The sequence below is a fragment of the Ornithorhynchus anatinus genome, chromosome 16, assembly GCF_004115215.2.
Source record: "Ornithorhynchus anatinus isolate Pmale09 chromosome 16, mOrnAna1.pri.v4, whole genome shotgun sequence".
Taxonomy (NCBI): domain Eukaryota; kingdom Metazoa; phylum Chordata; class Mammalia; order Monotremata; family Ornithorhynchidae; genus Ornithorhynchus; species Ornithorhynchus anatinus.
In genome coordinates this window covers 33,769,040-33,794,315 of record NC_041743.1, presented here as the reverse complement: position 1 = coordinate 33,794,315, position 25,276 = coordinate 33,769,040, and the positions used below count along the sequence as shown (strand labels likewise).

Sequence of the window (25,276 nt, the reverse complement as noted above, 5' to 3'; positions counted from 1 at the left end):
TGTGTAATGGGAAATAAATACCTGTTCTACCTCCTACTTTAACCATGAATCCCAGGTGGGTTAAGGATGGGGTCCAAACTATCTTGTATCAACACCAGCACTTATCAAGCCTTTAAATACCATCATTATAATTATTATTATATTCCCCTGGGAAAAGTTCCAGTGCTTGCTAGTGACTTCTTAATTGGCTGCCTTCAGAGACTGAGCCTAGTCCACTCCTCTCCTAACCCATCTCACTCTCTAAGATCGGGAAGGGATAAGGATGTACTTTTCAGGGTGCTCCAAGATAGAGAGGCCAGTGTATTTTTGGCAACCCCAAATCCATTTCAACCTATCATCCCCTTGGGTACTTCTGTATTTATGCCCAGTCTCTGAACTTGTGCAATAGGTGCATATTGGATTAAATATTCAATCTTATTTCTTCCAATTTCACTGCTTGAGTGTGTCTTCCAGCATTGGCCCCACAAGGCTCTCGTGGGCACAGAATGGGTTTTAGGCTTCTGTTGTTCTTTTCCCCAGTCGCTTGGTATCATGCATCATTAAATACGCTTACTAATACAACTCTATCAGTCTAAGGAACCTCTTTAGGCTACAACTAATTTCAGGCAGAGATCATAACTATGTAACCTGCAGTTTTGCCCACATTTGAGGAAAAACAAAGGGACTTAAATACAAGAGGGCTCGCCTATGTTTTGTTTCTTTCCCCTGGAAAGGAGCCACGTGGAATAGATCAGCAAACGCATCCTTTCTCCTCCAGCTGCTCCCCTCCCCCCACATTTCTGACCTCACTGCAGGATGTAACAAGAATAAACTGCAGCAGAGTTCAACATTTTCCTGAAAGGAGTCAAATAAACTCCATAACCAGCTCTAGGGAACAAGAGAGGGGAAACCCACACATTGCTCCGTGGCCAGAGATAGAAGGACCCCTTCGGGGTGCAATCTGGGAAGCAGAACCAGGCTTCAGAATGGGCAAACAGTAGAGCTTCCTGGTCCACTGAGAATCGGTAAAACCTGCTTCCCGTCAGGCGGAAACTTCCTTCAGAGGAACTCAAAGAGCTCTCACGTGCAAAGCAGGAATTATTAGAAAGCAATGTGGCCTAGTGGAAAGGGGAGTCAGGAGGCCTGGATTTTAATCCCAGCTCCACCACTTGCCTGCTGTGAGACCTTGGGGAAGTCACTTAACTCCTCTGTGCCTCAATTTCCTTACCTACAAAAATTGGGATTAAATACCTGTTCTCCCTTCTCCCACTGTGAGCCCCATGTAGGACAGGGTCTCAGTTGGATCTGATTGTATTCGCTCTACTCCAGTGCTTGGCAGATAACAAGTAGTTAAGTACAATCATCACAACTCAGTTCACAAGTGGGGGAAACTAAGGCTCGGAAAGGTTAGGAGGCCCACAGTCCCGGGAGAAAATAAGTGGTGAATCTAGATTTCCTGTCGCCCCATACCCAGTGCGACTTCTGTGGTCAGCAGCTGCCTCCTGGCAATTGAAGGGTTAGTGCAGCCAGCCTAGCAGCAATCGGATGGGCCTAGAGCAGGCAGACCAACGTGGGAATGGACTGCAATGGACATCTGAGAGAGCCCATCGGTCACATCGACTGCTTGGATGGCCGGCAGCCAGGCTTGGCCCCGGATCAGCGGCGTTCACGCGGTCGGCTATCAAGACAGCGGAGCTGGGCTGCTCTACACGGTCCCTCTTTGGGGCCCGACCTCTCCCGGCCAACAAGGCAGGAGTTTGTCAGGGTCTGATGCATGGTTAGATTTTTGAAATGTGTGCACCCACGTACACATATACGCACCTCTTCAGAGACACCTCCGAGGAAGAGACGAGAGACTCTGGTCTCCTCCCCTGGGCTCTCTTCAAAGCTGCCCCCAAGAGGGCTCCAAAGACAAAGCTTGATCAAAAGCCTGGGGACGAACACCCGAGGGGCACCTACCCCAGTGTATCTTTTGGGGGAGATGGGGTGCGGGATTTGTTTCTCTTGGGACTTTTTTTAGTGGTATTTGCTAAACACTACGTGCCACGCACTGTACTAAGAACTGGGGTAGATGCAAGATAATTGGGCTGGACACAGTACCTGTCCCATATAGGCCTCACAGAGAAGTGAAGTGACTTTCCCAAGATCACACAACAGATATGTGGTGGAGTCAGGATTAGAAGACAGATTAGAAGACTTCCGGGCCCGTGCTTTTTCCACTAGACCACTCTGCTTTCCCAGAAGAAAGGACTAATGTCTGTGGGCAGCAGTCAACCCTGGGTTTAAGGAGTGCTTGGGAGGCCAGGCTGGTTTTAAGGAAAGTAGTTGGGGGAGGGGAAGGAGGGGTGTGGTCCCAGATCAAATGAGATTCCCCTGGGGGCTCAGAAACAAAAATTTTTCCAAAGTCTTTATCAATCAACCGTATTTATTGAGAGCTTACTAGGTAAAGAGCACTGTATTAAGCTCTTGAGAGAGCACAAAATAACAGAGTTGGTAGACATGGTCCCTGTCCTCAGCAAGTTTGCGGTCTAGAGGGGGATACAGGCATTAATATAAATTACAGATGTATGTACATAACTGCTGAGGGAAGAGAGAGTAAAGGAAGCAGCATGGCATAGTGGATAGAGCTTGGGCCTGGGAGTCAGAAGGTCATGAATTCTAATCCTGGCTCCGCCACTTATCTGTGACCTTGGGCAAATCACTTCACTGGGCCTCAGTTCCCTCATCTGTAAAATGGGAATTGAGACTGTGAGCCCCATGTGGGACAGGAACTGTTTCTAACCCAGCTTGCTTGTATCCACCCCAGCTCTTAGTACAGTGCCTGGCACCTAGTAAGGGCTTCACAAATGCTGTAATTATTTATTACTATTGTTATTATTACAAAGGGTGCAAATCCAAGAGCAAGGGTGACATAGAGGTGCTCCTTAGGTCTGAGGCTCCGGATCGGGCAAAAAGCCTCCCAAAGTTCACTTCACATGGGTCAAGACCACCCTCCCTCAGGCCAATCTGAACACTGGCCTGATGAGAAGCAGTGGGGCCTAGTGGAAAAAGCACAGGCCCAGGAGTCAGAGGACCTGAGTTCTAAGCCTGGCTCTGCCACCTACCTATGTAATTAGTCAAACTTATTTAAGCACTTATTGTGTGCATAGCACTTGGGAGAGTACAATATAACAAAGTTGGCAGGCACATTCCCTGCCCACAGCAACCTTACAGCTCTTTGGGCAAGTCACAACTTCTCTGTGATGGTTTCCTCATCTGTAAAATAGGGATTCATTACCTGTACTCCCTTCTAGTTACAGTGGGAGCCCCATGTGAGACAGGGACTATGTTCGATCTGATTAGCTTGTATCTACCCCAGCACTTAGTATAGTTATTAGCGTTGAATAAGCACTTAGATACACTGAGGAGCTACAATTTAAAGTGGGAGGAGACTGACCAGCTATCTTCCTTTCTTCTTGAGCTTGAGAAAGTTTAAACCAGCAGTCACGTTTTCACTTCCTAATCCAGGGGAAGGTCCGGGTTGCATTTTTGTCATGATTATCTTCCCAGAGTCCAGTGAAGAAGGCAATTTCCTCACGGAGTGGGACAGTACTTCAATCAATCAGTCAACTGGGAAACAGCATGGCCTAGTGGATACAGCATGAGCCTAGGAACCAAAAGGATCTGGGTTCTAATCCCAGTTTTGCCACTTGTCTGTGTGACCTTGGCTAAATCACTTTACGTCTCTGAGACTGAGGTGCCTCAGTCACCTCATCTGTAAAATAGGGATTAAGACTGTGATTCCCATGTGGGATATGGACTGTGACTAACCTGATTAGTTTGCATCTACCCCAGTGCTTAGTATAGTCCCTGACACATAATAATAAATAATAATGATGGCATCTGTTAAATGCTTACTATGTGCCAAGCACTGTTCTAAGTGCTTAGGTAGATACAAGTTAATCAGGTTAACCCACGTGGGGCTCACAGTCATAATCCCCATTGTACAGATGAGGCAACTGAGGCACAGAGAAGTTAAGTGACTTGTCCAAAGTCACACAGCTGACAAGCGGCAGAGCCAGGAGTAGAACCCACGACCTCTGACTCCCAAGCCCGTGCTCTTTCCACTAAGCCACATTGCTTCCCACACATAAGTGTTTAACAAATTTCATTTAAAAAGATTTTTTTAAAACCCCCAACAACCTGAGCACTGTACCGAGAACCTTCACAAGTCAGTCTCTCTCTGCCCTCTAGCAATTTTCAATTCTCTCTTGGATTCCTTGACAGTAAGGACTAAGGAGAGATCACTTACACCAGCTCCCCTTCCTGCCCAACTGAAGAGTTACTCAGTCTAACAGTAAAATAGATCTTCCTAAGAGATATAACAGTGAGGGTATTTGTTAAGCGCTTACTATGTGCCAAGCACTGTTCTAAGCGCTATGTCTACACACACCTGAACACTGGACTCAGTGTTCACCACTCACCACCACTCAGTGCTGACTGCCCCAAAGAGCTGAGCCAGTGAGATGATGAACAATATAAGACTCACGGGCCGTCTGAAGTCTTCGTTTCTTCCTCCAATTGGCCCTGTGGCCACCCCCAGCCTAACTTACTCTAAAAATAAATTGGATCATCATTGATCTGGGTTAGTTTAGGTGTAGGACTGCCTGAAGGCAAAGAGGGTCTGGCCAATCCAAGCTGCTTTGATTCATTACAGAACAGACTCTTGTTCATCCATGTGGGGACTCTATTTCTGAGGACTTCATGGTTTTCTAATGAATCAGTTCGACGCACAGAGTGAACACGCTGCTTTCTGGTAACTTAGGGTCTTTTATGTTCACCTCTACACTCCCCAATCCACACTGGCTTTAAAAACAGAGGAAGTGTTGTGACTGTGGAGGGGAGAAGGCTTCTTTCTGCCTGGGCAGACACAGCATTTCCTCCGCTCCAGGCAGATACGGAATCCAATGACAGGCCATCCATAATGGCATTGTGAGGGGCATTGTCTCCAGCATGTTTTTACCAAATCTGCAAGATACTATTGTCCTGAAATCCAAACACAGCTGGGAGCCCTGGCTCCTGTTCACTCTATATAATATGCCCTAAGATGATCTGGGGAGTAAAGGGAAGAACATGGTCCTTACAATCATCTCTCCCTTTGGGGTGGCCTATGGAGCCTGACAGGTCACTTGCTTATGGGTCACTGCAACAACAAAGTTGCGGACTTAGTATTTCCCTCCCAAAACTGAGGCCCAGATAATGGTTATCCTGTCTGTAAAGATTATTATTAGCAATCATACTGATAATAAGAAATATTTGTTAATCGCTTTCCATGATCCAAGCACTGTACTATGCTCTGGGAGAGATACAAGAGAATCAGTTTGGACATAGTATCCCTGTTCACATGGGGCTCACAGGCAAGTCAGAAGGAGTTGAATTTAATCCCCAGTTTACAGATGAGGAAACTGAGGCACAGAGAAGTGAAGTGAATATCCCTAAGGTGACCTAGCAGACAAGTGGCAGAGCCAAAATTAGAATCCAGGTCCTCTAATTCCCAGTCTCGGGTTCTTTCCACTAGGCCATGCTGTTTTAGAGTATTTCAAGGGTTTTTTTTCCCTTTTTTTTTAATAAAAACATTAGGGTTCATATTCCTTCAGTATGCCTAACTTCACTTTGTCTATAATACTGAGAAACAAGTGATCAACTCATGATCACCCAGAAGTCTGAGAGAGCAACAGTTTAGAAAAAACAAAACTGAAAAATCTTGAAGTCCAAGATGCCCTTTAAACATCAACTTGGTTTCTCCAAGCCAGACAGCACCCCTGGATAGCAAATAAACACATTAGTGTAAGTTTGTGTTTGCTTGCTTATTTTCTTGTAAAGCATGCCCATTAAAGGCCAGATTCCCATGTTCCCAATGAACTCATTTACCATCTGCACTGTTCCACTGACACACCATGGTACAGTCTTCCCAAACAGTTGGGAAGCCTCTAGATTTCTCAAGTGCTTCTCTAACGTAGCAGAAGAACAGTCTATGGCTCACTTTAAATCTTCCCTACAGAGATGTTGTTCCATAACCCAGGCAACATTTCTTTTCCACAGTGACAAACTAACCATTCCCTCCTGCTGGGACATGCCAGTGGGGCACTGGTAGCATCTTTTAACAAATAAACTGCAAAAATAAGTACAGTGCCACCTGGCAAGAGGATTTTAGCTCTTGCAGCGAGGATATTTAGCTCTTGCAGCGTGGTCTAGTGGATAGAGCATGGGCCTGGCAGTCAGAAGGACCTGGGTTCTAATCCGGATTCCGACACTTGTCTGCTTTGTGACCATGGACGAGTCACTTTACTTCTCTGTGCCTCAGTTACCTCATCTGTAAAATGGGGATCAAGACTGTGAGCCCCAAGTGGGACTGGGATTGTGTCCAACCTGATTAGCTTGTATTACCTCAGCACTTATACAGTGCCTGGCATATAGTAAGTTCTTTACAAATACCATAATTATCATTATTACCACCAATGTGGACAGCACTGTATAACCCTCCCTTCTGTAAGCATATTTATAATAATTGGGGTATCTGTTAAGTACTGACTGTGAACTAAGCGCTGGGGTAGCTACAAGGCAATCAAGTCAGACACAGTTCCTCTCCCACAAGGGGCTTACAGTCTAAGGAGGAGGGAGAACAAGTTTTTAATCTCCTTCTTACAGTTGAAGAAATACTGTTGTGGTCCCCCAGCTCTACATGGTTCAACAGCATTTTGGAGGTGATTTTCAGTAAGATCACTGAAAATACTCGAAAACTCTAGAACTATTTTTTCCCCTGGAAAAACATATTGCTGGAAACCGGCTAAACTGTTTTAACACAGGGGCTTTAGGGGCTGTAGCCTAGGGTCTCAAACTCCGTGGAGAAGGAGGGGGGACAGAACCTCCACAAAAATCCCCAGGCACAAAATATATACTCCGTAGATCTAAAAACGGAAGAGTAGCCAAGACTGTTAAAAGGCAAGTTTAGAAGGACATTAATATGCCAGAATTGTGATCATTGTTTTAAAGTTAGGAAAAAGACTTGTGTAGAGGGAGATTCATAAAAATCTAATAGCTCAAACCCACAGGAGAGTTCATTCAACCCTGGAAAAACTCAAAAATTGCACTTGAGGACATAGAGCAATAACGAGCTGAGTACTATAAGTAAAGGCCAGATGAAAAGAAAATGGATTGGGGAAAAACATAACAAAAGATTTAATTGAGATGGACTTTAATGAGCTCATTACTTTTCTTAAAAACTTTTTTATGGTATTTAAGCGCTTACTATGAGCTAGGCACTCTAATAAGCACTTGGGGTACCAGATAATCAGGTTGGAGACAGCCTACATCCCACATGGGACTCACAGCTTTGATCTCATTTTCCAGATGAGGTAACTGAGGCACAGACAAGTTAAGTGACTTGCCCAAGGTCACACATTAGACAAGCGGCAAGGTGGGGAAGAGAACCCAGATTCTCTGACTCCCAGGCTGGTGCTTTTTGCTGATCTGCTGGGCTTGTAGATTTCATGTGGTAATGTTTCAGACCCTTGACCTGGGCAATAATTTTATCCAGTGTCATTATGACCCTACCCCACCCTCTCCTTCTCTTTTGTGACAGTAAGGAGCTAAAAGAAAGAGCAAGGAGGGATGGAGAGCATGGGAAAAGAGAGATGGGGGCCTGCGGTTTTAATTTTGGACACTTTAACAAGTGCATTTAACTCAGCCTTTATCAGTGAGAAAGAGACGTTGGGGTTCAAAACCTGAGGGAAATGAGTCTCTCAGTATCTGGTAAAGAAGAAATGCCAGTGGGATTCTGGATCCTAAATCGCTGGAGTGTGCGCACACATACATAGACACACATATGCCAGCATAAGGACAATTTGTGCTCAGTGTCACCTGCATAGAAGAAAAGGTAACTGGTCCCAGGAGAACAAGATTAAGATGAATAACTTACCACTCCATGTCTAGTCAATTCATGACCTTGTTCTTTTCCCTCAGCAGGAACACTGTATTTTGAAAATCAAAAATATTCTTTTTTTTTTGGTCCTTAGCAGTTTATTATCCATCCCTCTAAGGTAAAATTAAGTCATGGAACGGAATTCCCAATCACTACACCCTAACACAGTCATGCAAATAAACACCACAGACTTAAGAGAAGCCAGGCTACAGGCCTGAAAGGATTTTTAGTAAATACACCCAACAGCACTGGAACTGTAGGTTCAGGCTGCTGTTGCCTGCCAACAAAGACATCATCACTGACAACATTAAGGGTGGGAAGGGCTGAAGAAAGTGCATGTAGGCTAACTGGACAGCCAGACTGATGTGTGTCCAGTACCTTAATAAGATAATGTTGCCCAAAGCAGAAGGAGTCCTCTTATCCCAGCCATAGAGCAGGAGATGGGGATGCTAACTCTCCGGTAACTCAACATTAATAAGGCAAAGACCTCAATCTCCTCTGTAACTAAAGCAGGCCACAGTATCAGAGATTCACTCATATTCAACCATATTTCCTAAGCACTCCCACAGGTTGGTTCAACCCAAAATCCAACCTATCCAGACTGAAACGAGCATTGTAATGCCTCATTTCAGCTGGAGGCTCTGGCACCCAGCTTATCATGAAACCACAAATAACCTGCCTCTCGCTTCTGGGGGTATATAGTGCAGGGTTGCCCAGGGCACTGCCACCTGGAGCTTAGTGGCGCTACATCTATTTGTCCCAGCCAGTTCCAGATGAGCGTGGCAGGGGCCTAAGGCAGGAACCAGGAAAGCCTGAGCCACACCAGAGTCCTCACTAGTCAGTCATATTTATAGAGCATTTACCATGTGCAGAGCACTGTACTGAGCGCTTGGGATAAAATGATATAACAGACACATTCCATACCCACAGCAAGCTAAAAGTCTAGAGGGGGATGTTTGCCCCTCTAATCAGGGCACACCACTTGAACTAGCAGGGATCAGATGGTAGTGGAAACAGCTAGGCCACAGAGGCAGTGATGGTAAAGATGCAGAAGTGTAGGTGGGCTCAATTTGACTGGCGCGGAAGGTCTGTTTGCAGAAGGAGGATATGCTCACAGACTGGGGCCAGTCACCAGTGGACATTTATTCTGGGAAAGGGAAAAAGATGAGGAAACTAAGATACCAGGAAGTGAAGCGTTCTCCCCCAAGGTCACAGCAGGCAGGAGGGAGATCTGGTATTTAATCCTAGGTCTTCTGACTCTAAGGCCACTGGACTTTCCACGAAGCCACACCGCTTCCTATCCGATTACCACTTGGAAACCAAATGGTTAATTTCCACACAGATCCTTCTCTGTGTGAAAATTAACAAAACTATGGGAGCCAGAAATGTTATCTAGGAGGCCCAAAACATCGGATTTCCCCACACCCTCCCAATTTATCCTCTAAAGAAAACTCTATTGAATTCATTCTGCAATCCACCTAATGTTTACTTTCCTTAAGCTTCTGCAGCCTAGTGCTGATAAAAATTGACATAGCTTCTCTGGTTAGTGTTTCCTGCTGAGTACCAGAACTAAATACAAAGCAAAAAACCTCAAGCAAAATGGTTTTATAGTGTCCCCAAGAACACCTGGAGTTTTTCCTTTGTCCTTAGGGGAATTTCTAATATGTCCCCTGTCTTTAATAAGACCATTATGTATTTCCTGATTTTAAACACTTGAAAAAGGAGATTCCACAATTTCTTTCAGTAACTCCACTTTGGTATATAACCACCCTCATTGTCCCAAGGAGATACGCCATTAGTTTCTGATAACTGCTAGGAGGTAAGGGTTGTTTATATCAAACCTGAATACTTTTCACCACTTGCACTCATTTCTTCTTTTTTGGATCGTGGATATGGTGTAGATGTCAGCAGTATTGATGATTATCCCTTCTTCTGTAGTAAATGTAGATTTATTGTTAATGTCCAAATACAACACTGAGAGTAATACAGGAACTCCTCAAGGCTCAGCAAGTTGGGTTGGGGGCGGGGGGACGCGGTGGGGAGAGATCAGAGGACCCAGATGTCCCCTTTTTCAGGTGAGCAACCTCTGTGACAAAAAGGTCTCTTGCTCCCTCACTGCTTAATCTTACTCCCTTACTCTTCCTCTGGTTATTCGTTCTCAATCCCTTATCCATTAGTATATCCTAAACCATTTTGGACTGACTGATATTTTTGGTCTGCTGTGTGAATGTTTCCTTAATTTGTTTGGAACATATCACAGTAAGAACATCATAAATGCTAAAACTGGGTCTGACCAGTGATGTGTCCAGCCCTGCATTTGGTCTCCAGCGGCGGCAACTGAATGCTTGCCAAGAACAGGGCCTTCCTAACGGTTAACTATGATTTACCTAATATTCGTAACTTTCCTAGTAATATCAGTAGTATTTCCTGATCCACTCTGGGTGCAATGTACTATACTAAATGCTTGGATCATTTGTCCATGAATTTGCCCAAACCCCATTTGAAACTATTGGTATTTTTAATCAGCACAGCATCCTGGGCTCACAGGTTCTATGTTTCCCACTCTGTGAGTACAGAAAATTATGCTTTTGCTTGATTTGAACCTCCTATCTCAAGGCTTCAATGGTTTGACCCCCATCCTGATGTGTGGGACATGGTGAATGGCAGTTCTACATATGCCCACCCATGCCCTTCATAATCTTGTAGATTTCAGTATTTGTCCCTCTTATCTCTTTGTAGAATGAGGAGTTCTAACACTTTCAAGCTCCTTCATAAACCTCTCCTTGCCTCACATCATCTTGGCTGTTCTTCCTTGTATTTTTTTCAGCTCTATTACATTATTATAAAAAATAATGATAAGAATTTTTGTTTAGCACTTACTGTTTTCCAAGAACTGTACTAAGTGCTGGCATAGATGTAAGATAATCAAGTCAGACAGTCCCTATCTGTCATGGGGTTTTCAGTCTAATGGGGAGACAGAACAGGTTTTTAATCCCCATTTAACTGAAGAGGAAAAGAAAAGTTAAGCAACTTGGCAAAGGCAGGACTTGAACCAGGTCCTCTGATTTCCAGGCCATGCTGCTGCTTCTTGTTCCAAAAAACTGGGGATCACAAACAAACGTGATATTACAGCAGCAAGACTACTGTGGTTTTCTACAGAGGCAGAACTGTGCTTGCTGTTTTGTTTTCTGTCCCAGCTACAACACTCAACCAGCCAAAGGGCAACCCATCAGGTCTTCTTTAACTTTTGTAAGGCTCAAGTGCAAATGCTTTTAGGGCCACTCTGGCCCTGGACTAGGGGTCAGAAGGCAAAGCAGTTTGATCCAGAAATAACCTCCTTGTTCTTCCAGTTGATGTTGCCAATGGTAGGATAAGATAAAAATAAATGTGTCACAAACAAGTTTCCCTGATTCTGGATTCAGGGTAAAGACAAAAATAATGGTGACATGCATTGCTTACTATGTGCCAAGCACTAAGCTGGGGTAGATACAAGATAATCAGATTGGTTGCCGTCCCTGCCCCCACATGGATTTACAGTTTAAGAAGGAGAATAGGTATTTTGTGCCCATTTGACAGATGAGGAAAATGAGGGAGAGAGAAGTCAAGTGATTTGTCCAAGGTCAGATGGCAGCCAAGTGGCAAAGCCAGAACGAGAACCCCAGTCACTCCCTGCTTCCCAGTGCTGTGCTCCCTCCACTAGGCCCTGCTGGATCAGCCACAACAGCACAGGGCACTAATAGAACTTAATCCCCATCTTAATCTTTATCGGAGATATATTTTCTACTCCTCAGGTGACATTCAAAGAGCTGTCAAGTCGAACGGCTCGGTTAATCGGACAAGTCTAAATCTTGCCTTCAGAGCATACCATTTGTTGTGTTTCCTGCTGGCAGGCTTATTCGCCTGCCAACTTCCTTCTCGTGCCTATCTCAAGTGGACTTCAACACTTCAGCTTATGGATCAGAGTTCTCAGCACACTGTACTTTTAAGGGAAAAAAAAGTAGCCCATGCTTCAGATACAGTGGTATGTTGCCCCGCAAGATGCAAAAGAATCATTCAAATGGAAACTATCGATGCTCTCCATTGGCCTTCACCCCACTCTCCATAATTAATAAAAAGTTTTCTGTTTAAGGAGGAATAAATGGCGGGGGTGGGGGGGTGGGGGCGCAAAGACTGAATTCAGGAAACTGAATTTTAAAAAATAGTTGTATTTCATCACATCCTTTCTGTTTGTCCCAAGACACTCCCTCCACATTGTTAAAGAGAAAAATTCTCCCTCAAGCCTAAGTAGCTTACAATGAAACCCTGGGTTTGGTAGGGGACAAAGCAGCCAGGGATTCTGGAGTAGGGCTAGGTCTCTACTGCCTGGCTCCAGAGAAAGGTGAAAAAAACACAGCCATTCCACAGCTTATTGAGAATTTACATTGGTGATAAAAGCCCTTTTTTTGGCAAAGTCCTTTAAATTAGGTTGAGATATTTTCCTCCTTGAGGGAGGAGACAAGGATTATTCCTCAAAACCTGATCCTTCCCCTTCTCCTGGAGCCCGGTTGTAGAGTGCTGCTCCAGCACTGCCTTTGTCAGTCTCCCACCTGCCAACCTCTACCTCCCGCCCCTTCTCCCCTCCCCATCACCAACCCCCCCAAATTGTCTCTGACCTGGCCCAGGCAATCACACCCTGGGGTGGGGAGGTAGATCTTCCTGAAACTGCCCGTGATGCTGCATCACTTTCACCATCCAGAAGGGGAAACTGAAGCAGAGTTTTCACTTATTTCCTTGCATGAAACAAGCGGAAAGGCCCAAAAGCCAGGTTAGGATAGCTCTGCAGGAAGGAGAACTGCAGTGGGAAAGTTGGGAGGGAGATCTGGCAGCCTCCAGATATTAGCTCTGGGGAGGGGCCAGAGGGAAAAGGGTCAGTCACAGTTTTCCTTCCCATGCACTCAGTAGTATATATTGAACACTTCCGTGTACCAAGGAAAATACAGTCTCTTACCCTAAAGGGAGTCCATCCTACATGACTGCCAAGGCAAGCAGGCCCCCACAAACACACACCTCTCTCTCTCTCACCCCAGCCCCAAACTGCCTGCAGATTAGATGGCTCCAAGCATCATTTTGGCTACAAGGAAACAGAATTACTGCTACAGGAGACTGTGGAAGGAAAGGAGGGAAGGAAAATGTAAGGGACAGAGTGGTCCACTTTGCCTCAGATATTCCAGTTCAACATTACAACCCCACCAGTTTCAAGTCCACCCAGAGAAAGCTGGGTAAGCCCCAGGTGCTGGGGTAGTGATTATTCTCTGCTACATTTATACTGGACTGACCAGTCCGGTTTCATACTGAGCCATCTGATTTTCAGGCAGTCTGCCTGCTGTCCAGTAATGGATATTGCACTAGACACCTTATGTCCATTGTTTGTATTTTTAGCCCAACTCCGACAGACAATTTTGTTTTAAAGGGCCAGTGTCCAGATAAGCTTGGCTTTTGGGGAGATAGAGTGACCAGTTGGTGTCTCCCATCTCATCTTGGGTTGGTTAGTGCCAGGTTTGGAAGTATTTCTCCCCCTACCACACCATCTCTTCTCACCATTCAGCTGCACGTGCCTACACCTGCCCGCCAGTTGCCCTCCTCCCGCCCAGTCACTGGAGAAGGCTGTTTCCTTTAGCACTCCAGGCCTTCAAACTAAAAGGAAGTGACATAAAGAGGCAAGATAAAGCAGTAAGGAACTCTGGAGGGGAGGGGATGGGGTTGGCCCACAGCTGTTTCCTCTTTGCTAAATTAGCAGCTCCTCTTTAACATCTCTGCCAGGTGACCAAGCAGGGTAAGGGGGTGGAAAACAATCCATCTTCCTGTTTGGGCCTTTTAAATATGATCAATTTTGTCTTTAGAAAGAGGAAACCACAGTTCTTAGAGGTGACATTCAGGGAATATCAAACCCAGATCCGTGGGTCACACCCAAGTGGATTCCTTTCCTCCCACCTCTAAAAACAGGGCAGTATAGCAAAAATGAGGGAAAATTAAGATCACTAGTACTTATTGAGCACTTACTCTCAATTGGCAGAATATAATAAAATAGGTAGTTATAATCCCTGACGGTGAGGAGTTTATAACTATCCAGGGAACCAGTCACTAAAATAAATTACAGGCAGGGAAAGCAACAGAGTTTAAAGATATGGACAGACGTGCTGGGGCAGGGAGAGGTGAGGGTGAGGACCAAGTGTACCAGTGATGCACTATGTGGAGGGGGGCAGAATGAGAGATTAATAGGGGAATCCCTCCTGAAGGAGCTGTGATTTCAGTTGAGCTTTGAAAATGGGGAGAGTAGTGGCCTGCCAGATGAGAAGGGGGAGGGAGTTCCAGGGAGGAGGCCCCAAGAGATTGATGGGGAGGGTGGGGAGAAAGGAGGAGACAGGGGCACACACTGAATAGGTTGGCATTAGAAGAACACCTGGGTTGTAGAACAGGTGTTTTACAGACAATTATATAGTACAGGTTGCTCTGAGCACAGGAAGTGCTCAATAAATACCACTGACTGAAGAAAGTGATGCCTTCTACTCATGGTTTTGCACCAATCCCCCTCCCAGAATCCTTGGCATTAGTCCTATCTGACTGTTCACATAGCTCATATTTTGTACAAGGAGAAGGAACCCTGGTCCTCCTACTGATCTAGGGAATTCTACTCGACTCCTACCACAGATGACAAAGTGGAGATAGATGTCTGTGCATCAACCTCTACCGTTTTCCTAAATAACGCAAGTGGCTGGGTGTGCCCCCAAAAGAAGAAATGCATGCCCTCTACTCCCCTGTGTCAGGATGGTAGAGTCTTATATTTCTGAGCGACTGTCAGAAAGGGGTTGTACTGGTTGACCAAAGAGCCAGCCCAGCTAAAAATGAAGTCAAATGAGAAATCCTCCACAACTGCTAGATAAGGTCTGCCTCCAGATGTGCCTTAGATGTATACTGTCAACAATTCCCTCTCATTGCCCCACTCTGTGGCTGCAAGAATCCAGAGAAGCCTCTTTGAAACAGGATTCTGGAGCAGATCAGGAGAGCCCTTTGGACTAATCATAAGGTTTAACTTAGAAAGCTCTGGTTCTGATAGCATTTCCCAGTCCCTTCCAATGAGGGAGTGAAGGAAGGAAGGAAGGAAGGAAGGGGTCAGGTGACTTGCCTGGGATCACACAGCAAACAAGGGGCAGTGTCGGCATCCCATTCAGAGGACCTGATGCTTCCCACTCAATCAGCCGGTTGCCCCAACACCCCACTTTCCTGAGTCCTGGAAACAAATACCAGGTGATCGACTTCAGACAGACAAGCCTTCAAAGGCTCAGGAAGCAGGGGATGAGCACTAGGATCTAGACTGTGAGAAACTGAACATTTTACCTACAGAGTCCATTATTTTGGCAACTGTGAAACACCTTTCAAGCCCCCACACACCCACACTTTCATTACTAAGTCTCTTTGCCCTGTTCTAGACCAAACCCATGGGAGATCAGCAAGAATAACTTTCTTTCTGTGGTTTTTATGGTTTGGTTTTTGTTTTATTCCTTTTAAGAGGCAAGAAGCCCCAGAGCAGCCTGCCAATTTTGATTTTTTTTCCACCTCCGGCCAAAAAAATATTCTGGTCAATGATTCAGGTGGGATAAATTAGAAGGCAATTACCACAGAGTTACAATTCAAACCAAAAATCAGAAGTCCCAGCTGTGCTAATTAATAGCCACTGCTGTTAATTAACTCCTGCAGCCCTGGAACATCTTTAATTTCAGAAATGGTACTTTTATTTCTCATTCTGGAATCAATCTGTTATGACATCAAATGGGCTTCCCCTCCACCCCACCTCACTCTCCCCTCACCACACACGTGGTCATTCAAACAGACTCGTAGAAAAAACACTCGTTCTGTTGCTCTCGGATGGCAGTTATTAATTATACCCCTTGGGAGGACACACTGTTCCAACAGTCAAGCAGGATGTGGTTGGTTGTTCATTCTATCTACAAGCAACTGCGTCGGACCTGTGAGTCATGGAGAGATCACTTCCCACCGGGAAGAACCAAAATTGTAAAATGGGCTGGGTGCCGTGGTGAGGGTCCAACTACCTCAGGGTGGGGGGCCAAGAGTGCTGACTCGGCTGGTCTTCTCAGGAAGGAAAGTCTCCTCTCAGACAAGTTTGTGTTCTGTCCTTAGCCGAGCAGGACCCTGGATAAATTTAACGTGCCCTTAGAAGACTCACTGCTCCACAGGGTGCCCAAAACAGCCCAGTCCTGCAGTAAGAAGGTCTTTCCATATGGACTGCGTTTCACAATTATCTTGAGATGATCCTACTGGCCAAGTACCTAAGTAATGAATGTCAATCAATCACTGGTATTTGAGAGCTTACTGTGGATAGACAGTACTACAAGGTAGAGTTGATAGCCATGATCCCTGCCCTTGAGGAGCTTACGATCTAGTCAGGGAGATGGACATTAAAATAAATTACAGACAGGGGAAGAGTCTTAATATGAGGATATGTACATAAATGCTGGAGGTGAGTTTTAAAGTGCTTTAAAGGTATAGCTCCATGAGAATAGAGGGTGGAGGGACTGGAGAAAAGATGTTAGTCAGGGAAGGCTTCTTGGAAGACATATGATTTTAATAGGGCTATGCAGATTTGGAGCAGGAGGCAGCCTGTCAGATATGAATAGCAATGTGGATTTGAATAGAGAAACCGTGAGGCCTAGCAGGTAGGTTGCTGGAGTGGAAGAGAGTAAGCCTAGATTTCTGACTCACTTAGTTCACCACAAAGTGACCTTATCTTGAGAAATTCGCCTCAGTCTCTCCATCTGAGAAGTAGGGAGAACAATAACTGCCTTCTACTTCCTTCCTATGTATATGGGTTACGGTTGATTCAACATGATCTTGGCCATCTTCTTTAATGGAAATATTATGCATAATATGAATCATGGACCCCACCTGCTTCTTAATAAGATTAAAAAGTAGCTTCCAGCCCAAGAATTTGAAAGCATTTCCCAGACGAATATGATCAAACTGATTTTACAGGTGGTACCCAGAAGGATACTGGAGACTTAGCCAGGGTGGGAAAGAAGCAGCTTTGGCTTTTTTAATAGTATTTGTTAGGTGTTAGGTATTGTTAGGTATTTGTTGCTATGTGCCAGGCACTGTCCTAAGCACTAGAATAGATACAAGCCAATCAGATGAGAACTGAGGCACGGGGAAGCTTATTGTCTTGCCCAGGACAAACAGCAGACAAGGGACAGGTCTGGGATTAGAACCCAGGTCCTCTGACTCCCAGGCTTGTGCTTTATCTACTAGACCACACTTCTTCTGTTAAAACCACAGTCAGCCCTAAGGAGTGAGGATTAAACAGAACAGCTTTTCCCAGACAAGAGGCAGACTGAACAGGACCCAAGGGCTGGGCTTAGGGGGAGGAAAGCAATGGTCAGAATAAAGACAAATGAAAAAGACAAAACACCGTCCATTTATGAGAAAAACCAAGTGCACTAACCTGCCTTTATTAGGTCACCCTCACAAGAACACACTGTTATTGAAACATATACAATCCCTCACCTCCCCACAAGGGCCTCTGATCAACTCCTGTAGACCTTAGAGTTAGTGCCCATGTTCAAGAAAGAGCACAGACCCTGGGCCGCTGATCATCAAACTCATACATCCCGTAAAACCTCTCTGCCCTGCAATTTAGTCAACCACAGACTCAAAATTCTCCATAAAAGAAAAAAAAAGGCATTTTCCAAAAGTGCAAACGAGTCCCTGGCTTCTAGAGCTTATGTGATGTGGTATCCCAGCAAGCCAACCACATTGAAGCACTTCTTAAGTCAATATATCAGTTACTAGTACGATGTGTGTCTCTGTACCACATGAGAGTACACAGAGTCACTCAGGGACCAAACTGTCCAGCCAGAGCCTTCATCTGAAAATCAGCCCTTGGCAGATGGAGCTCACAGGTCAGGTCCAGGTAGAATAGAGCTTCCCATCACCACTTTCTTCTCTCATCTAAATTCCAAACAGTCCTAAAGTCCAAAAAGGATCCCTCTCAACTAAGGGCTTGAAGTCGGGGCATGCAAGTCATTCCGAGCATGATCGCCAGAGATCTAAAAATGGAGCAACAATACTGCACTGTAAAAATGTTTATTGCAGGATGCATTCATTATGTTTATTTTCTTTGGGTCAAGGCAGGGAAAGTATGCCATAGCAGACAAACTCAGCCCGCTTTTCTTATGCTTCTAATAACATCTTGGTTCTTTCGGACATCACGTCTAGGTCTTAAAAGTACTGCTTAAGACACGCAGTGCTAAAGTAGGTTCGTGCATGTGCAGACTGGCACTAGGCTCCTAAGAGTAACCGCCTAAGTCTGACTCCTGACTACTGCAGGATTTACTTGAAAAACCCAACACATGCCATTGATCTCAAAAAAGGGGGGGTGGGGCTAGTAACACGTCATATTTGCCATATTTGTTTAATGACTTAGTTTATAGGAAGTCTATTAGCCTACACATCTCTTTTTCCAAACTCAGAGATAATTTGGAGAACATAAGTTCAGGACTCCTGTGTTTCCTGTGATATCACAGCGAACAATCCCTGCGACGCTTTTACACATGTGTAGTCATCAGCTGTCTTAGGGATGAGTGAGGAGACATACACTGGAATTTAGGAGAAACAGAGGAGAAAAAAGCAGCTTTAAAGTTTTCACATTTCGGCATCCGGCCCTCCCTCAATAGAGACCTCAAATTCAAGTTAATTTGCAAGTTTTTTCCTAAATAGATATGCAATAAATTTGATGAATACTATAGAATCTCAATTCATTCTTTAACCAAACCATCTCATAGGAAATGTTGCAAATAATGTGGTGAGGAATCATATAATTCATTACACTTCATCATTGGCATTTATTGAGCACTTATTGTATGCAGAGCACTATACTAAGCACTTGAGAGAGTCCTACACAGCAGAGGTGGTAGCACCTTCCCTGCCCAGAATGAATTTACAGTCTAGACAGGGAGACAGACATTAATATAAATAAATATTTTAGTAATGAACATAAATTGAGTCACCCCCACCCCTTCCCCCAGCCTTGGATAAGTTGAAACAAACAACACAGCACCCCTGCTTACTGCCCAAACTCCTGGGAAGGACCAAGTGGAGGTATTCCCCTGTTTGACCATTTTTGCCTCTCAGGTCTTCTCAATCCCCTACTTCCTGCCCACTTCAACAAACATTTTCATCCCAGGAAACATAGGAATCTCATTAACCTGCTCCTGTGAGGTGACCTCACCTCCAGATTGTAAACTCACTATGGGCAGGGAATGTGTCTGTTATATTGTTATGTGGTACTCTCTCAAGTGCTTAGTTCCGTGCCCTGCACATAGTAAGCACTCAATAAATATGACTGATTGATTGATAGTAGGTCAATGGCCAAACTGGGATTAAAAGATGGATCTCCTGATATCCAATCATGTGCTCTTTCTCCTAGGCCTTACACTAAGTGTAGGATCAGGATGCACGTTAGAAAAAACATAACACACAGGTGAAGAACAATGGTTTCAGTAACGTGAAATCACGCTTCGCAAATTAGCTAGTTTTTTGAAGGGATAAGCAAGAAGATCGATAAAGGGGAAGCCAGTTTCACAGAACATATTTGGATTTTCAAAAGGCCTTTGATGAGTTTTCACACCAAAAGTTTAAAAAAAAATTGAGGAGCAGTATGACCTAGAAGAACACAGGTCTGAGAGTCAGAGGACCTGGGTTTTAAATCCAGCTCTGCTAGTTGCCTGCTGTGTGACTTTAGGCAAGTCTCTTACTTTCTCTGTGCCTCAGTTTCCTCAGCTGTAAAACGGAGATTCAATACTTTAGACTGAAACCCACGGGCTTTGGAGTCAGAGGTCATGAGTTCAAATCCCAGCTCTGTGACTGTGGGCAAGTCACTTAACTTCTCTGTGCCTCAGTTACCTCATCTGTAAAATGGGGATTAAGACTGTGAGCCCCAGGTGGGACAACCTGATTCCCCTGTGTCTACCCCAGCGCTTAGAACAGTGCTCTGCACATAGTAAGCGCTTAACAAATACCAACATTATTATTACTATTACGTGGGAAGGGGACTGTGTCTGATCTGATCAGCTTGAATCTACCCAGCACTTAGAACAGTGCTTGACACATAGTAATCACTTAAATACAATCGCATTTATTGAGTGTTTACCGTGTGCAGAGCACTGAACTAATACTTGGTAGAGTAGAATACAATATAACATTCCCTGCCTACAGTTAAGTTTAGTCTATTATTATTATTAATCCTGGGCTAGGAGGGGCTGCACTGTCTTACATAGAAAAATCACTAGGAGACAATAAATAACAGTAAATTACAGGTAGGAGTTAACTGCAAGTTTTCAGGATGGAGAAGGGCAAATATTAGGGTCTCCCAGGGATCAATATTAGGAGAAGCTTTGATTTAATATCATAAGCAAGCTGAAAGAGGCATGTGCAGTGCAATTTCCAAGTTCAGCTACACTAAGCTATCCAATGTGATGAAATGCTATGAAGCTATGGGTAAATTGAAGGATGGCCACCACAGAACTAACAGAAAAATAACAGATGAGCTTCAATGTGAACTTGTAAGGAGCTTGCAAGCTGGAATTTGCTGGGAAGGGAAGACAAATTAATATACAAATAGGAGGAAGAACAGCTCAAGTAATAGAGGATATAAAGCGAAATGTACCAAAGTGCAATTAATCAATGGTATTTACTGAATACTTATTAAGCCCATAGGAAGGTCTAACACAGTAGGCTTGATAAACATTATCCTTGTCCACAAAGAGCTTATAGACTAGAGGGGGAGACAGAAATTTAAATAAGTTACAGATTGGGGAAGTGCAGCAGTCCTGAGACTATAGTAGGGAAGGTGTGACTAAGTAGAAAAATTAATGGAGAAAAGCCTCCTGAAGGAGATAGGTAGATAAATGGGTAATGGTGGGGGGCGGGGGGAACGGGGACATCATCAGGAAAGACCTTAAAAGTAAAAGGCACTGGGTTTTTTTTGCTATTAAATAAAGCTATCTTACACCCACGTCTGAAATTCTGAATCCAGTTCTAGTTGCCAATTCTCTTAGAAAAGACTTAAAAGAACTGGAAGAGAACTGATAAGGGCAACCAGTGTGATAGGGGAAATGGAGATTTTCCTCTTGAGGACACACTTGGATTCTGATGCCAATCTGAATAAGAGACATGGCTGAAGTCTAAAAAATCATGAGCACCACAGAGAGGGGGGCTACTACCAAGGTGAGAGGGGCACATCCAAATTAAGGTTCAACGGTCATTCAGAGGATGCTAAATATATGAAATGGGCTGCCACAGAAAGTAGAGAAGGCCAAATAAAATCAGTGTATTTCAGTGGGATGGGCAGGGGAGAGGAGCTTGGATAAATTCAGAATCATCCTTATTACAAGATGAGTTAGGGATGTTAGGAGAGAGGTAAAGACAGCAATCATCTCAATTTTTCCAAGTATCCTATGTTGCCAGTCAGATGGTGGGCTGGATGGCTCATTGGTCTGTCAGCTAACCTCAAGCTAAATTTCTAATCTCTCCTCCTCTTGCTCATGTCCTCCTCCTGGCCTGGAACTCCCTCCCCCTTCATAACCCACAGATCACAGCATTCCCCATCTTCCAAGCCCTTCCAAAAATCACATTTCCTGTAGGAAGCCTTTCTCCAGTTAATTTCTAATCTACCTACTTCATATCCCCCAACTACCACATCAGTACTATTGCTCTTCCAAAGCACCAAAGAACTCACAACTCCCCATAGAACTGATAAAATTATTATATGCTCTACTACCTCCTCCCAGTTTCGGTGTCTTCCTTTCCTGCTAGATTGTAAACTTCTTAAGGGCAGGAACCTCATCTTCTAATTCCACTGCACTCTCCTAAACACATTTATTACAGTGCTCTGAACACAGCAGGCACTCAAATACTACTGATTGACTTAATGGACGTTCAATCAATGGCATTTCCTGAGCACTTACTCTGGGCAAAGCACTATACTAAGCACTTGGAAGAGTACAACAGAGGTAGTAGACACTGGTTTCCCACCCACAGTGAGCTGGCCCACTAATTGACTCTATTAACACACAAATCATCAAAAACACCTGCACATCCATAATGAGCTTTAGACCAATCAGCATCCCTCTCCCCCAGGAGCCACTAAGTGTCAGAGGAAATAGAGCCGGTTCAGAATTGCCGGGAGGGGGAAGAGAAGTGGGGAGACAGAAAGGAGAAGGGGTAGGAGAATGTAATTCTCTCAATGTTCCCCTGGATCGGGGCACCTCAGTCCCCGCCCACCACCCCTACTGTTTGATGGTTTATGCAAAAGAGCATGGAGTGCAGTGTTTTTTCCATATTAAAATAAAAGCAGTGCTTTTGGGGTCAATTCAAAAGTCCGGAGGAGCAGCAGCCAGACTTATGCAACTTCAAAATTAGAGTTAATTTTGTTTCAAACACCCCGTAACAAGGGCCAGCCCACACAAGTTTGAGGTGACGGTAGCACAGTTGCATTGTGGCCCAATCTTCCCGAGGCTTACATTAATGCAAGCAGAGGAAATGAAAAGCCTAGACACTGTCTCAGACACATGAGAAGTTACTGACTGTTGTCTCCATTTGCTTACTAAGGTGTGAAGACTGGGAAGATATCAGGGATGAAAAGGGCAGAGTGTTAAGAGGTTTCGGTAATTCAGCACTTCCAGTTTCAAGCTCCTTCTCATTAAATTTGGGGGGAAAAAAGGTACAAACTGATCCTTTGAAGTTCCCTCACCCCTACTTTCCCCCACAACAATTGAGAACATCCCTTGTCAGACTTGAGCTACAAGCAAAATGTCTTTAGTATTTAACTGAGATCACATACAAATCAAATAGCTACATTTAATCAAATAGTTGCCAGTAATAATGAATAACAATAGTGATGATGGTATTTGTTACTCGTGTCAAGCACTTACGCGTCAAGCACTGTACTAAACACTGGGGTAGACAGCAAATCAGGTCCCAGGTGGGGCGGGCAGTCTAAATAGCAGGGAGAACAGATACCGAATCCTTGCTTTACAGATTAGGGAACTGAGGCACAGAAGTTAAGTGACTTGTCCATATTCACACAGCAGGTAAGTGGCTGGGGCGGGATTGGGACCCAGGTCCTCTGACTCCCAGGACCGTGGGGTGGAGAAGGGGGGGAGAAAGGAAGAAGAAAGTAGGGTGGAGATTGGAAACAGTGGGTTTTGTGTCTCGAACAAGAAACAGAACAATGGGAGGGGAAAAGAGGAGTCACTGTTGTAAATTAGAGAGATGTGGAAAGTTTCTTTTTTGCCTTAATAATATATTAACTGCTCTGACTCCAAATGGGCGATTCTCCAAGAGCCTGTCCCACCTCATGGGTTTCACATATGAAACCCAACCGGAGTCCAACCCCCAGGGAGCCAGGAGGAGATGCTAGTGCTGCCAAGCAGCACGGGCTAGTGGATAGAGCACGGGCCTGGGGGTCAGAGGACCTGGGTTCTAATCCCAGCTTCTACCACTTGTCTGCTGTATGACCTTGGGCAAGTCATTTAACTTCTCTATACTTCAGTTTCCTCATCTGTAAAATGGGAGTTATATCGTCCTCCCTCCAATTTAGCATGTGAGCACCATATGGGACAGGGATGGCGTCCCATCCGATGAACTTGTTCCATCTAACCCCCCGGCGCTTAGAGCAGTGCTTGGCACAGAGTAAGCGATTAACAAAGAAAAAAAAAACGGTCTGCACCAGACACAGTTCACAAATGAGAGATGGCACTGCCTAAGGATGAGAGCTGTCAACTAGACCAATTACTTCATCACCGCAATAGGCAAGGCCAACTCTCTGCCCCCCGCCCCCTAAAAAAAAGGAGGCCCACAGATGTTGTAGTACAGCTCTAGGGGGATTACATTACCCCCCGAGAAAGTCCACGGTGGTCGTCTCACCTTACAATCGTTCGTCTCCCAACCGCAACACGTTACGGAGCCCATCTAGACTCACTTGACCGGAATCCCGACAACTCGTTGAGGTTTTCCCTCCCCCTGTCCAGCACCCCGCATTCAAACGGCGCGGCGCCGGCTTTCTCATTCATCCCGTCTTGGCGTGTCTACTCACATAGTGCTTGGAAGGGTTTCTCCTCTTCTCCACATCCACCACGGTAGCATCCAGCACGTTGTAGGACCGCATCTTCTCCCAGATCACCACCCCCTGCGGGAAAACCCTGCGGAGAGCTTCCCCCTTCCCTTTTCTCTTCTTAGCAGCCTCCCCTCCTCATCCCCCCACCGCCACCAGACAATGGCCACTCCTCCTTCCCCGGAGACCCTCCCCCTCTGCCCTCCCACCCCCAGCAGAGAGGCTCTGCCCCCGGAGAGGTCCCGGTGCCTTTCTGGAGAGGAGGGATCAGAGGGGCGAGGGGGACAAGGGGGTGGAAAGCCTGTGGAGGGGAGGGGAGGCCCAGCTGCCTTCCTGGCGATGCCCCCCTCACCCCCACACAGGTGAGCGGTGCCCTCTCTCCCGGCCTCCAGCTGGCCTGGGCTCTGTCTTGGCCCTGGGGCGGGTGGGTGGAGAGGAGGAAGAGGAGGAGGAGAGGGAGGAAAGGAGGGAAGGGGAAGGAGGAGATCTCCCTGAGCTTAATCCTGCAGAGTGGGGGGTCCCTGGCTGCTTTTTTCAGCTCTCCCCGGCCCCCCGGCCCCTCTGCCCAGCAGAGTGCGGCAGCCCCCCGCCCCCCGGGCCTGCTCCTTGCAGGCTGGAGCCTCCCGGCCGCTCGCCCTCTCCGGTGGCCCCGGCGGGAAGGGGACGGGGAGGAGGGGCGGGAGGTGGGGAGGGGGCGGGGACGGGGAGGGGGAGGGGCGGCCCGCCCGCCGGGCCTGGGGGAGGGGCTCCAGCTCAGGACAAGGGGGCCGGGACCGGGAAGGACCGGCCAGGCGGCATCCCTCCACTCAAAAAGACTCCTCCCCAAAGAACCCCAGAAAGGATGTCCTGGGGGACGGGAGGAGGAGGCTGCTGTTTTTCCAGAGACCATCTAATCTCTTTGTGTCCTTATTTTGAGGGCTCCGGGCGACGGAGGGACGGGCGGGATCCCTTCCCTCTCCCAGCCCTCCGTTGGCTGGACAATTTCCTTTCGCCCTATCCCTGGATTTCGGGTTTAGGAAGCGTTCCCCTTCTGTCCCCCTCCCTCCGAGGAGTGGGTGGGCGCCCCTGGGAGATTCCCCCTCCCACCCCCCCCCAAAAAAAACCTTAAGTTATAGTATTTATGGCATTGGTTAAGCGCTTACTATGCGCAAAGCACTGTTTTAAGAGAGCTTGTC

At 45.8% G+C, this 25,276-nt stretch overlaps 1 protein-coding gene across 3 annotated transcripts in view; it reads right to left on the bottom strand.

Annotated features, from left to right (window-relative positions):
- SH3PXD2A (SH3 and PX domains 2A) overlaps window positions 1–24,249 on the bottom strand; it is a 296,155-nt gene extending 271,906 nt beyond the window's left edge. For 2 of the 3 annotated variants that reach the window (XM_029081354.2, XM_029081356.2), the window contains exon 1: window positions 24,084–24,249. In XM_029081354.2, coding sequence (XP_028937187.1) covers window positions 24,084–24,155 — 72 coding nt within the window. In that variant the 5' untranslated portion in view covers window positions 24,156–24,249. The remainder of the gene's footprint in view (window positions 1–24,083) is intronic. The other variant, XM_029081355.2, reaches the window with a different exon arrangement.
- Window positions 24,250–25,276: the final 1,027 nt, after the last annotated feature.